Below are 13,634 nucleotides of genomic sequence, written 5' to 3'. Positions count from 1 at the left end.
CAGTTCAATTAGATTTTTTTTGGGGGGGGTGTGCCATAGTTTATGGGCGCTGTACGCAATATATGCGTAGTTCTGTTAGTATAAGATAATAACATGTACTTAGTTGATCCAAAATCGGGAAATTGTGTTATGAAATTAAAAAATATATATTTTTTAAATTTCTAACTTTTTTTTTTTTTCTCCCCAATTTTCGGCGCCCCCTATGGGCTGATGCGCCCTTAGCATTCGCCTATACTGCCTATGCCGAGGGCCGGACCTGATTTTACACACACGCTGCTGCTACATGCAGCAACACACACACACGGAGGAGATGGCGGGGAGAACGCGCTCCGAGGTGTGGTTAAACTTTACCCGTCTCGATGTGAACAATGCTCGTTACCAAAAGAGCAATAAAAGTTTAGCATGTAAGGGCGGTAACACAAGCAATTTGTCTAAACATTTAGCAAAAGTGCACCACATTCAGACGGAGAAATGCACCGGGTTCGACTGTCTTTCTAGTAGCTCTGTAGCCCCATCCACGAGTAACGTTTCCACGTCAGGTGTTATGTATGCTAGCAGCAACACACAGAGTTAACTCAATTATACAAGCATGGGTTAATGATTAGAGGTAACTGAGTTATTTATTTTGTTAAAGTTTCAGCTATTCTGTTTACAGTTCTGCCATCAGATTATTTAATACGAATTGGTAAAACATTGTTGTTTCTTTTGATGTGAAATATTATTTAATTTAAATAATAAGCAATGTTAATTTTGTTCACAATTTGTTTAGTTAGTTTACCTTCTCTTTTTCTCCAAAAGAACCGATAAGAGTACCGTTAAAAGACCGGATCGATAAGCGGTATCGATAAAAGTAGTAGTACCGTTAAAACCTTAACGATGCCCACACAGGACTGTCATTCACAATGGCCTGCAGGTAAAGAAAGGGGTTCTACATGTGTGTTTGCAGCTGGTACTTACGTTTTCATGTTTAAAGAAGCATAGCATCTTCAGCTCCCGAAACACCCTCTTGCAAGAAACAAGGTTTTGGAAGACATTCGGCATTTTTTTTAGGGCAACTCGCTTTCCATCTCTGGGGTCTGTCACTGACCTGGGGGAAGAGAACCAAGAAGAAGAAGGAGAAGAAGATTTTTTTTGATTTTTAAAACCAAATTTTATTTCCATTTGTTTTAACTATACACCGGAACAAAAAACATTACACAAATCAAATAAATAAACAGTTTTTCACTTCTACCAAATAAAAGTCATTTGAAAACGTTTTACCCATTTAAAAACATCATCTTTTACACACTTTAAAAACAAAAAACTTCACCTACCCTTTAAAACTTCAATATTAGAGAGTCATTTTCCCCCAGTGAGCACAGAACCTGCCCAACAGCCCACACATCCAGAAACCCCTGTAGATGATTGATCAGCGTATAGTACGCATGCTCCACCCTCAGACGCGCTGCCACCAGCCCCCTCAGACAGAGCACTGCATCCGTCCACCCTACTCCAGCAAGTTGGTTCTTCCTACTTTTCCAGATTGCTAATTTTGCATTAGCAAACAAGAAATTCATCAATAGTAGGATTTCCTTCTTTTTCAGGATGTATTTGGGGCCATGGACAAAAAGTGGTATGGAGAAAACCTCCCCGAACCCCTCCACCCACTCCTGTAACATTTTTTTAAGATCAGCCAACCGGGGACAGGACACCACTAAATGCTCCAATGTTTCTGCCATAAAACAGAACGGACAGCCCCCCCTTGTGCCTGGGTCAAAATGAGCCCTGTATTTGTTAGTGGCTATTGCACCGTGTATAATTCTCCATTGGATGTCAGCCATCCGTTTTTCAACGGGAGATTTATACAGGATCCGCCAGCTGCCCTGAGGGGAAGAGCCCAAACCAAACACATCTGTCCACCTCGACTCTCTGACACCTGCGAGCGAGCTGAGGTTTAGCACCTTTACGCAGCTAAGATATAGCTTCTTCCCATTGCAGGAGCTGAACATTCCAGGTGTTAGAGTCCACAGTGATAGTAGGAGACCATCCTCCTCTCTCCATTCCCCCACCGCAGGACCCACACTCAAGGCAGGAAAAACATAATCATGTCCCTTTCTCCACTGGTCGGCCAGATCTGCATCCAGAGCAAAAGTCCGGTGGGATGGCGACAGCGACTGCCACACCTCTTCTACCAGGTTCTCCAGAACTTGAGTTGATCGAATGCCCGTCACCTCAGCCAGTTTTTCTGTGGAGATCCCTGTCAAATGGCCAAGTTTTACCACTCCCGCTTCAATGAACGCATTTTTTAGGGCGGCTGAAGAGAAAATGGTTCCAGAAAGAAAACCAGTGTCAAACAGGGGCTCCTCAAACAGCCACATCCCAGGCCGGGGGTCGGGTGGTCTGGTAAAACTCAGAATCTTCCAGGCATTGATGACTGAGCAGTAAAAAGGGGCAAGTCCAGTTATCTTGTACGCAGGGGCCTTCAGCAGAAACAGGTGTTTATCAAAACCAAAGCCCCCTGCCCTCCAGAGCAACAGCCGGGCCATAGCCAGCCAGCAGGGAGAGGCACCATACAGCAGCCGCTGAGCTGCCTGCAGTCTAAAAGCAGCAGTCCTCGCAGTAATGTCCACAAGGCCCTGCCCCCCCTCCGCCACAGGGAGGTACAGGACCGATGCTGGCACCCAGTGATGACCCGACCAGAAGAAATCCACGAGGAGCCGCTGCAGTTGTTTCATGAGTCCCGGTGGTGGGGTTAACACCTGGAGTCTGTGCCACAAAGATGAAGCAACCAGATTGTTGGCTACAAGAACTCTTCCCCTGTAGGACAGCCGGGGTAGCAGCCATTTCCATTTGGCTAATTTTGCTTGCACCTTTCCCAGCAATCCCTCCCAGTTCTGTGTAGTGCTGTGTACCTGGACTCACATTCAGGTTCAGGTCCGGACTCAAGTCCAGAGGTTCAGGTTCAGGTCCGGACTTATAAGTCCGGACTTGTGTCAAGTTGTGTGAGTAACTAAAATGAACTTATTGTGAGCTAATTATCAATTGAAAATAAACTCATAATCAACTCAAATTCAAACTCGTCTGGTTTATTGTGCGCCCTTCCAACTTGTGTCTACACCATGTCTTTTCTAGAACTCTACATGTGTTACTAACTACACAACACAACGACATACATAGGTGATGTACATACAAGACTCAATATGCAAGAGTACAAGTCTATGTGTTCTTGTTCAAGAACAACAGCATATTGACATTGTCTGGGTGAAGTGTTGCTCTCTCGGCAGACACTATATCACCATACATACAAAGGAGTTAGCTTAGCTACACTACCAAATATGGCAACCAGTATCCCACGCTGTCAGTGTCCACTATGTCGAAGCCAGCTTCCCTTGACGCCACACAGATCTCGCGAGCAGTTGCGATATTTTGCGAGACTTCGTGAGTTCAGTAATGGCCGCCATATCAGAAGCCAAAACAATGTTTTTCGTCTTTTCTCAGCTCAAATTTCTCGATCTATGGAAGGTTTTAGATGGTTTAGAACAAAAAGGAGATTATACGTAAGTACCGGTTCCCGACGTTCCGGTTTTAACCGGACTTGAACCGAAACTTTTTACAAGTCCAGTACCGGTTCGGCGTACCGGTACGCAGCACTAGTTTTGTGCCACCATGTCCTCAGACCCCAACCAAACTCCCAGGACCTTTAAACCCTCGTTTCCCCAGCTGAGGTTACCAGGAAGACTGGGCCTATTTTCTAAACTCCACTGACCTACCAAAACTGCCTCACTCTTCTCCCAGTTAACTTTGGCTGAGGCAGCCTTCCTATGCAAAACTAAACTGTCCTGTAGCTCCTGGATATCTCGCTGACCCTGGATAAAAACACTGACATCATCAGCATAAGCTGATACAACCACCGGGGGGGCCTGAGCTGACACTGGCAGACTCAGGCCCCTCAGCCGGTTTCTAAGTCTGCACAAAAGCGGCTTGATGGCAATACTATATAATAGGCCTGAGATAGGGCAGCCCTGCCTGATCCCCCTTTTAACTGGTACAGGTCTGCTCAGCCCTCCCCCCACTTTCACAACACAACATGCATCACTGTACAAACACTTCACCCAGGACAAAAAATGCTCCCCAACACCAAAAGCCTGCAATGTGGCAGCCAGAAAAGTGTGATCCACACGATCAAAGGCCTTCTCTTGGTCAATAGAAATAATACCAACATTTATATTGTACAGTTTGCAAACATCAAAAGTGTCTCTCATCAAAAACAAATTGTCCACACTTGATCTGCCAGGGATGCAATATGTCTGATCAGTACCAACAAGAAGTTCGATAAAACACTTCAGTCTGTTAGCTAAAACCTTTGACAGTATCTTATAGTCCGTACATAAGAGAGCCACAGGTCTCCAATTCTTCAGCAGGGTTAGATCTCCTTTCTTAGGCAACAGTGAAATCACTGCACGCCTACAGGAAGCTGGAAGAGTCCCTTTCCCAAAGGACTCCATCAATACATCCAACAAATCATGTCCTAAAATGCTCAAAAAATGTTTTTAAAAGTCTGCAGGTAAACCGTCTATGCCCGGAGCCTTGCCGGAGGCCATCTGTGTCACCGCAGAGGTCAGTTCCTCCAGCGTAATGTCAGAGCCCAAGGTGTCACCTTCGGCTGGACTCAGCTGTGGAAGACCCTGAAAAAGTTCATCAGCGGCTTCCACGTCACAACCTTCGGCTTTGAACAGGTCTGTGTAGAAGGACACTGCATGCCTCCTCATCTCAGCAGGTTCAGAGGTTACCTGTCCATCGGGAAGACGCAGACATACCATCTGCTTCCTTTAGCCCACAGACCTCTCCAGGTTGAAGAAAAAGGTGGTTGGTGCATCAATGTCTCTCATGGAAGTAAAACGGGCTCTGATCAGAGCTCCCTTGGCTTTCTCCTGAAGAAAACAGTTAAGCTGTTGTTGTTTTAGGAGGGACTGTTCTATATTTCGAGCAGACACACTCTCTAACTCTCTGATCTCTCTCTCTAACTGCTCTATAGCTCTCCTAGTGTTTGCAGTGGAGTAGGCTGTATACTGTTGACAGAACACTCTAATCTGAGCCTTTCCTACCTCCCACCACTGACTCAGGGAGGGAAAAGACTCTTTCTTTGATTTCCAGTTGATCCAAAACAATTTAAAATTCTCACAGAAAATCAAATCTTGTAAAATGTTAACATTAAACTGCCAGAACGATCTAGGTTTCTCTGTGTTGGATAAAACCAAATCCAAAGAAACTAGCTGATGATCTGTAAAACCAACAGGTTGGATGTGACAGTTCACTGCACGAGTAATAAAAGAAGAAGACATGTAAAATCTGTCTAGCCTGGCTGCACTGACGCCCCCATCTAGCATTCTCATCCAGGTGTATCGTTTAACGGAGGGATGCTTCATCCTCCACACATCCACTACGTCAGCCTCTCTTATCACCTGTGACAGTAAAAGGGACGACTGAGGATGAGGCTCCCGTCCTATTCTGTCTAAAGTGACATTAGTGCAAACGTTCCAGTCCCCCCCCAGTATAACACACTCCCCCTGTACACTAGTGTCTAGCTTGTCTTTTAATAACTGAAACACAGATACACGTGCAGGGCCCTGATTGGGTGCATACACATTAATAAAGGTGAAACTGAACTCTAACAGTTCCACTTTCACCATCAAGGCTCTACCTGCCACTATCTCAGTGCTGGATAAAATCTTTACATTTAGAGAGGGGGAGAATAAAACAGCTACTCCAGCACTAAGGTTTGAGCCATGACTGAGTACATACTGACCCCCCCACCACATCCCCCAGTCCGTCTCATTCAGGCTATCACTATGCGTTTCCTGCAGAAATATCAAATCTAATTTTTTCTGATTAAAGACTTCTAACACTAAAGCTCTTTTCTGTGCACTTCTACCCCCGTTCATGTTCAAGGAAGCAACCCTTAAAGCCTGCATTAGAGGAAGGAGACAGAGAGAAAGAAAAGACAGGTACACACAGCAGAGAGGAGACACCCAGTGTTGCATGATCATGTTGAAATTATTCAGACCTTTTCAGTTTCTTCCCTCTTTTGCTTCCTGTCGTATCTTTTTTCACAGCAGTTACATGCCTCCTGAGACGATAACGTTTCTTTTCATCCAGCAGGTCTAACCCTACAACTTTCTGAAGAGTTCTCACTGTATGAAGAAACTTGTCAATGTCAGGGAAAAAATCTCTCACTTCCACTGACTTGCCAAAAGACTCGTCTAAAAAGACATTAATCTCTTCCAAAGAATATATCTCTGCGTTCTGAGAGAGACTATCTGCAACTGAACCACAGTCAGAATCCCCCTCACCGTCTGTGTCCATCTCTGTCACCTCATTATTGTCTGCAGCCTGTTGAAGCTCATTTTTCCGCCCAGAGCCAGACGGCAGCTCCTTCTGTGTGCCAACAGCCTCTACCTGTCCCACAGCACCAGTCCTCACCTGTCCTGCTACATCATCTCTCACCCGTTTACCTGTTTCCACATTTTTTCCTCTCACACTCACCACACTCTCTACAGTCCCTGTTTCATCTCTCACGATATTCATCCCTACTTCCTCCGCAGCCACCGGGGCCCCGGCGGGTGCAGCAGCAGCCCCCGCGACACCGGGTCCCGCTGCCGCGGACCAGGCCGCCCCAGCGGCCCCGGCCGCCCCCGGCTCGGCCGCCCCAGCGGCCCCCGGCTCGGCCGCCCCAGCGGCCCCCGGCTCGGCTGCCCCGGCGGCCCCCGGCTCGGCGGCCCCGGGCCCAGCCGCACCCGGCGGAGCGGCGTGCCGTCTCTGTGGACATGCAACACGTTTGTGACCCGACTCCCCGCACTCAAAACACTTTACGCTCCCTGAGCTCGCATAAACCATATAAAAACCCTCTTTGTGCCTCACCCGGAAGGACACATCTAGTGTCTGAGTGGGACAATTCAGAAACATGAAAACCTGTCTCCGCAGAGAATGGACATGTTTTAACTTTTCATCCTTACACCCCAGAGCAACAGTTCGGAGACTACTGGCAAACTTACCAAAACGCTTCAGCTCCCGTTCCAGCGCCTCATTCGGGATGAACGGAGGAACGCCAGACACAGTGATCCGCGTGGACGGTGTCGCCAGCGGTGAAACTTGAATGTATTCCTCGTTTAGCATTAATGCGCTCTCGATAAGTTCCGTCACATATTTCTGGTCTTTCAAAAAGACCACGACCGCTTTGTTCATGCGGGAAGCATAGGAGATATTTACATGACCGACCTGATCCCCCACAGCCAGCAGCACCTGCTCCACTGTGCTTGCGGCCTGAGCCACCAGCCGCACTCCGTGTCTCAGAGACACCGGCGGCGCCCCGGAGGACGCCATCCCCGCCACGAGGCACGGAAAAACACTAAATTAACAAATTAACCGTACTTGCAAAGGGTACAAAAATCCCAACGAAAGATCATACAGTTAAAGAAACGATTGAAACAGAAACAAAAGAGTTAAAGTTGAAATTCCCTCTTCCCTCTTCAAACACACATCCACCACCGAAGAAGAAGAAGAAGAAGAAGAAGAAGAAGAAGAAGAAGAAGAAGAAGAAGAAGAAGAAGAAGAAGAAGAAGAAGAAGAAGAAGAAGAAGAAGAAGAAGAAGAATTTAGTAGATCTTTTGAGGATTTCATATTGTTAATGTTAGATTGATAGAGTAACCATTTTGTATTAATAGTTGGGAAGCCTATCTCTCTCAGTGATCATATGGTCATGATTTTCAGAATATTCAGGGGCTGATTATTCATTATATTTTAGACACATTGACCTTTTCTTTTGCATAACTGAGAAGTCAGTTTTAATATTGAGAAGAAAACTTTCCAAGTGTGGTGGAAACTATTTGGTGAAATGAAATGAGATATTCTGTGAATGTTCATAGTCCCCTGAGGATGGTTAATAATGTTTTTACTGAGATTTTCGCTCCGTTAATGTCAATAGAATAATCAAATAGCTGAGATATCTTTTATGCAAGCTTGAGTATTTGTCTGATCTTGGATTAGGAAAGTGTGACAAGTAAATGAATGAAGGGATAAGGGCAGAAAGAATACTTTATTACCCACCCCAGTGTTTGTTGGTTGAGCACCTTTTCGGGGCCAAATCTTAATCTCCACCCTAAGGTCTAAGCCCTGAACCCTTTAGGGACTTAACTGACGTCAGAGGTAAGTGCTTGAGTGCCAAATGCTGCAAAGGCTCATGAAAACCATAAACATAAAACACTTTAAGTCAATATATTAAGTTCCCTTGTCAATGACAAACGTGTTGTCTATGATTATGCCTTGTGGGTTTGGGATTTATTTTATGGAAGTTCTTTCTTTCCTCACTGCCAAAGCACTTACAAGCTAATTATTTGATTTGACCATCTTTCAGGCTTTTCCAGGTAATCGTCAAATATTTTTTTTTGGTCAAATGTAGCATCATTCAGCAGATGCATAAGTTACTGCCAATGCGTGAATCGTAATGATTTGTTAGGTTTTCCCTTGTTATTGTAGGGATTCTACCTCCATAAGATTTTGTGGGGATAACGTTCATCTCTTTTATTTAAGCTTCCAGGCTTCTCTTGGTAACCCTACCATTTACTGTCACAAACGTAATTCCCTCATGCAAGGCGTGCAGAAATGCAGACTTACACAAAGTCTGAATAAAGGGCTTAAAGTATCTGCGATTGAGCCCTTATAGGCTTGTTGATGTGGCAGTGGCAAAGCCCCTAGACCTCACGCTCTTAACTGGAACGTGCCTCAAAGTCCAAGATTCCTGGTGTGGACATTTAGATTGGGCCTTATTTAGCGATAGTTCAAAAACTCTAAAGTGCAGGAAAGGCAGAGATCAAAGCCTTGTGAGGAACACAACAAGCGTAAGTAAGATTATTTGAACTCTACACACTGTAGTCACCCTTCAGTGACCTTTACAAATAGGATCAGTTAAAGCAAACAGATGGCGGCGCACTAAGATCCAGTCTTTCACTAATACTTCAACAATGTTTTCAACCCTTGAGTACCAACAGCCACAGTGCTATGGAAAGGTTTCATGCTGCTTTAAATTACCATAAAAGCTCATTTTATCATTAATTATGACTTACAAGCCTTAAGTTAATTTGTTCATAGTTGAGTGTTTTCCGATTTTGCTTGAGTTGGCTTGATGAAATCAGTGTTATGTGACATTTCCACAGCGCTAATTCAATTAGCAAAACAAAGTCAAATTTCTCGGTACTCGCCACTTTGGTGCTCTCCCTTTTTTCTTCTGTCGCAGAATGCACTTCCATGTTCCACTTTGCCCCTTTTAGATTGCTGTTAATCTCAGTTTTTTCCGTTAGCAGTATTTTCCGGACTTTGACTTTTAAAATCTGTTGACGGCTGACAAATTTTTAAAAAATCACATCTTAATGCTTAATGTGATACATCACAGCTTTTAATGCAAATTATCTGCGGGAAATATTTTTATTTTATTATGGTACTCAACAAAGTAGAAAATCAGTTTGTCTCCTCAGGAGAACTGAAGATGATGGACTCAATCATTTCTTTCAACCCTAAAGCCATCTATTAAGTGAACCCAAGCGGCATGCTCCAGTGCTGAACAATAAAGCCTTTGCAGCATTGCTAAACACTGGGTTCAACTAATTGAATCCTAAAGTCAATGTTTTGTTTTGTTTGTTAGATGCCTGTTAGTCTGTAGTTAACAGAAATGTACCAATTTGCTACAACATAAAACACCCCACTTGAGCTTTTACATGTCTTAAAGAACGCTGTTGCTAAAGTGGCTAAATGATAATACTAAATGACATTACATCAAACATTAGCCGCCTTTACATTAGCCGCCTTTACCTTAGCGGTGTTGACGTGGATATTATCCTGCCAAACAAAGTGTGTGTAAGTATCATAAACATGCGTTTGCCACAAATCTTATTTTCTGCATCAATCCAATGAAAATAATCTGACTCTGGAGTCGTTAACTCTTCCCTCCTTCACCTTTTCCTAGCCAATGTAGAGAGTCTGAGAAAACAACCATCATATTAAGTGAGAATTTTAAGAGTGTGACTATGAGCTATCAAGCAAGCTAATGCAAGCTAGCAGACAAGCCCGCTTGATAATACTTTTGCCAACCAGTCAATATATGTATTGGGCCAGATGCATAAAACTGTGTAGATCCACAACGACACAATAATGCATATTATTTTGCCAGCGTTAAAAAAACAATTGTATGCTTTGTTCAAGTACACAAAACTAATTTCTACGACCAAATCTTAGCCACATGTAGAAAAATGAGAAGAGTAATCTCAAATACCATTGTCATTACACACTGCTGTGGCAGACTTCACAAAGTGATAATGTATTCTTTATTGTAAACTACAAGAATTGTAAAAGTCATCACTCATAAATATTTTGGAGATTATAAATGTGCCTCTAATTCCAATTTGACAGAATGCAGTGTAGACTGCAAAACAAGGATGTCAGTGAAATGGGCAAACATCCAAACAAACAAGTAGATATCATATAATAACATATCAAAAGGTGGGATGAAGTAACCTTTAAATATTTTTTTTGCATTTCATTGAGATTACTGAAGTTATTCACCTAGTTATTCTACTTGGTGATACATCTAGTCACAATACTTGCACATTCCAACGACATGCTTTAGTCCATTTACAGCAGATGCTAGTGTGTTCTGTTTCTGTTCATATCACTCAGTATTAAGATCAACTAGCAGGGATTTCAAAAATCATTGATTTAGATTATCACAACGAACAAACATCAGGATTAAATTACTTCTTGTTGTTAATTTACTTTATTGTAGGTGCCCATTTAGGCTACACGTTTAAAATATCTGAACTGCAATATTAGTCCATACAGTAATGCTACAATTTTACTCACATAAGAAGGCATTCAGTATGCCTCTATTACAAGTTGATTATTATATTATAATGAAATTAAAGGAAATCAGTGGCTGCCTGGAGGTTTGGCTTGTAGTATGTACAGAAGAGGATTAGGGCCACATATGAAATATGTGTTCATTTCTGAGTAAAAATGGTTGAAAGGTTTTAGATTTAGCTGAAATTTAATTTAGAATTCGGAAAGAAAAGTGATAATAATGACTTTTCTCAGATGTTTGACTTTTAATCACAGAACTCAAAATCAAGACAACACTTTTGGTCAGAACTTAATACACTTTTCACAAGTGGCCCTAATCTTATTCCGTATAAATGAATACTGGTAAAGTCAGGGAATAACAATATTGCACTGCACTTACCAGACAACCCCGAACGCTCCATAGCCGATGGGCCTGTCAGACTCTATGTCCAGCTGCGGCTGCAGGTGGAGCGTGTGCTGCTGCTGCTGCTGATGATGGTGGTGCTGCTGGTGCTGGTGGTGGTGAGCTTTCCCAGCGGCGGCCGCCTGGACCTGGGCGGGAGCCGCAGCGGCTGCCGGTCCGGAAGCCTGTCCCAGAGCAGGAGACGGGAAGTAGGGCTGCTGCTGGCCGGGGTTGAGCATCACTGCAGCGGCAGCAGCAGCGGTGGAGCCGTGCTGCTGCACCGTGTGCACGGCAGCGGCGGAGCCCGGGTGCTGCAAGTGATGGCCCGCGTGGTGGTGGTGATGCATGTGGGGAGGTGGAAGGTGCTGGAGTTGGTGGTGGTGATGCGGGTGATGGGCAGCTACTGTAGAGGAGCCACCGTTGTAAGCAGCCATCATTTTTGGAACATTTGTAGCCGTTGTGCCGCAAAGAGCCATTCAATGACCCGCCAGAAGCTGCCTCTAAAAGTGATGCAAGCTATATGTCGACTGATGGAACTATTACAAACTGTGGAAATGTGGAAATAACAACACCTGCTACTTTAAAAGTGTGGGTAGAGAAACCATTGCGGTTTTCCTCCTCATCATAATGTCAACAAGGATCTGACCCACTTCCTCTAAATGAGTGTTCTTGCTTTCACACCATTAAGCTACTGTAGCCCGGGCCGGGGCTAATATCGGAAGCATGTCATGAGAGTACCGTAATGGCCACCCAAGTCTGAAAATATGTACAGTTCCACTGCTAACAATGATGAATAAAAAGTTTGGACTAAAAAGTAACCCGCGCCCCCCTCAATAAATAAAAAGTCGGTGGCCCTAGATTCCCCTCATGATAGAGGTAGCGCCCCCTCCCTCCGGATGAGATTCCCCGTGTTGATAGAACAGTGTGATCTAAAGCCTGTCACATGGGAAGCAGATCATTCATCTTTTAACAGTGTCCAAGTTTGCCTCGGCTCCGGTCTTCTTCTCACCACAGGGGCTCCACACGGCTCGCATCTATAACGCCAAACTGAGTCCTCCTCCCGGTGTGTGCGCAGGCCACACGGGTAATCTCCGTACCGTAATTAACGCTGCTGATCCGGTGCACGGGAGCTTGTATCCAAACCCAGGCTACAACAGGAGAGCGCAGGCAGGGCCAGGCCTCGGTCCTCCACTCCACTTTAGTCTACTCACATATTAATACACTCTAGCGAGGCGCCCATCTGGAAGGAAACCCCCGTCATTCTGACAGAGTTACCAAGCTGAGACCATGACTCAAAAGACGAGACGAGAAATCCTCGCAGACGGTTGGCAGGCAACTTATTTTCCCCATCGACAGCCTTGTTCCTGGTCACACTGTCGTGTCGCAGCTCATAGTCACATATCCAGGGGATATCATGGAAGGGGGAAAAGTTGAATCCGTTGAATGCAGGATAAATTATCCAGCTGCCAAACTAGAGATAAACACTCTTCAACCTGACAGCTTGGAGCTAGCAAAGCGGTGTCGCCAAATCACACACTGTACTTCCGTTTGAGTCGGTGTCGCTGAGTGTGTTCGCCGGAGAAGAGGAAGCACCCCCCGCCGCCTGAAGCTCTACACTCCGGGCCCCCGCCACTTCGTTGACACTGACATTATCAAACTATTGGTCACAAGGCTAACTATGATGTGCAGTTGATCCAACATGGTGAACAAACCCTTAGCGACTCGGCGGTGAGATTACGCAGGACTGCCAGCCAATCGCCTTCCGCAGCGCAATGACATCATGTTAATCCATGTGATTGAAACCCTGCGCAGCCAATGATGTCTGCGGGCTGTGGTGAATGCTGCTCCGATGAACCAATGATATCCTCAAAGAAACAGGGAATAACTAACTGACTATTCAATTCAAGAAAATATCTGGCGTCAAGTCCCAAAACAGACCGATAAACCAATCAAGTACAGTGTATGTATTAAAAGAAGGAAACGGGATTTCCTTGTTAGATTGATTACAATATAATTTGGGGGAATTGTAGCCTTAAAACAGCGTGTTAATGGCTGAACTGGGTTTGTATTCCTTCATGTGTCAGTCGATGCAGGTGAAACTGCTCAAGAGTGACTTGAAAGGCACTATACAAATTTCATCTATTATTATTATTATTATTATTATTATTATTATTATTACTGCACTCAAAAGAGTTTCGATCCGCCAACTGAATTCAGTTTCAAACATTTGTCAATTGCACTTCTATGAGTGCATACTCAATTTGTCATTATGCCCAACATTTACATTGAGGCAATTTTCGCCTTATAATTATGGTATTGCAGGTTCCCAAGGCTACTACAAAATGGTGCAAATAAGAAAGAAAGAAAA

The 13,634-nt window shown here is 44.4% G+C and overlaps 1 protein-coding gene across 1 annotated transcript in view; it reads right to left on the bottom strand.

The window, feature by feature from the left end:
• Positions 1–13,197, bottom strand: part of nlk2 (nemo-like kinase, type 2) — a 54,433-nt gene extending 41,236 nt beyond the window's left edge. Inside the window, exons 1-2 of the mRNA XM_079679558.1 lie at positions 11,264–13,197; positions 958–1,087 (exon numbers count right to left, since the gene is read on the bottom strand). Coding sequence (XP_079535684.1) covers positions 958–1,087; positions 11,264–11,742 — 609 coding nt within the window. The 5' untranslated portion in view covers positions 11,743–13,197. The remainder of the gene's footprint in view (positions 1–957; positions 1,088–11,263) is intronic.
• Between the last annotated feature and the right edge of the window lie 437 nt (positions 13,198–13,634).

This window comes from Notothenia rossii (assembly GCF_949606895.1).
Source record: "Notothenia rossii genome assembly, chromosome: 4".
Taxonomy (NCBI): Eukaryota; Metazoa; Chordata; class Actinopteri; order Perciformes; family Nototheniidae; genus Notothenia; species Notothenia rossii.
Note: the sequence above shows the minus strand (reverse complement) of the source record. Positions and strands in the feature narration are given on the sequence as shown.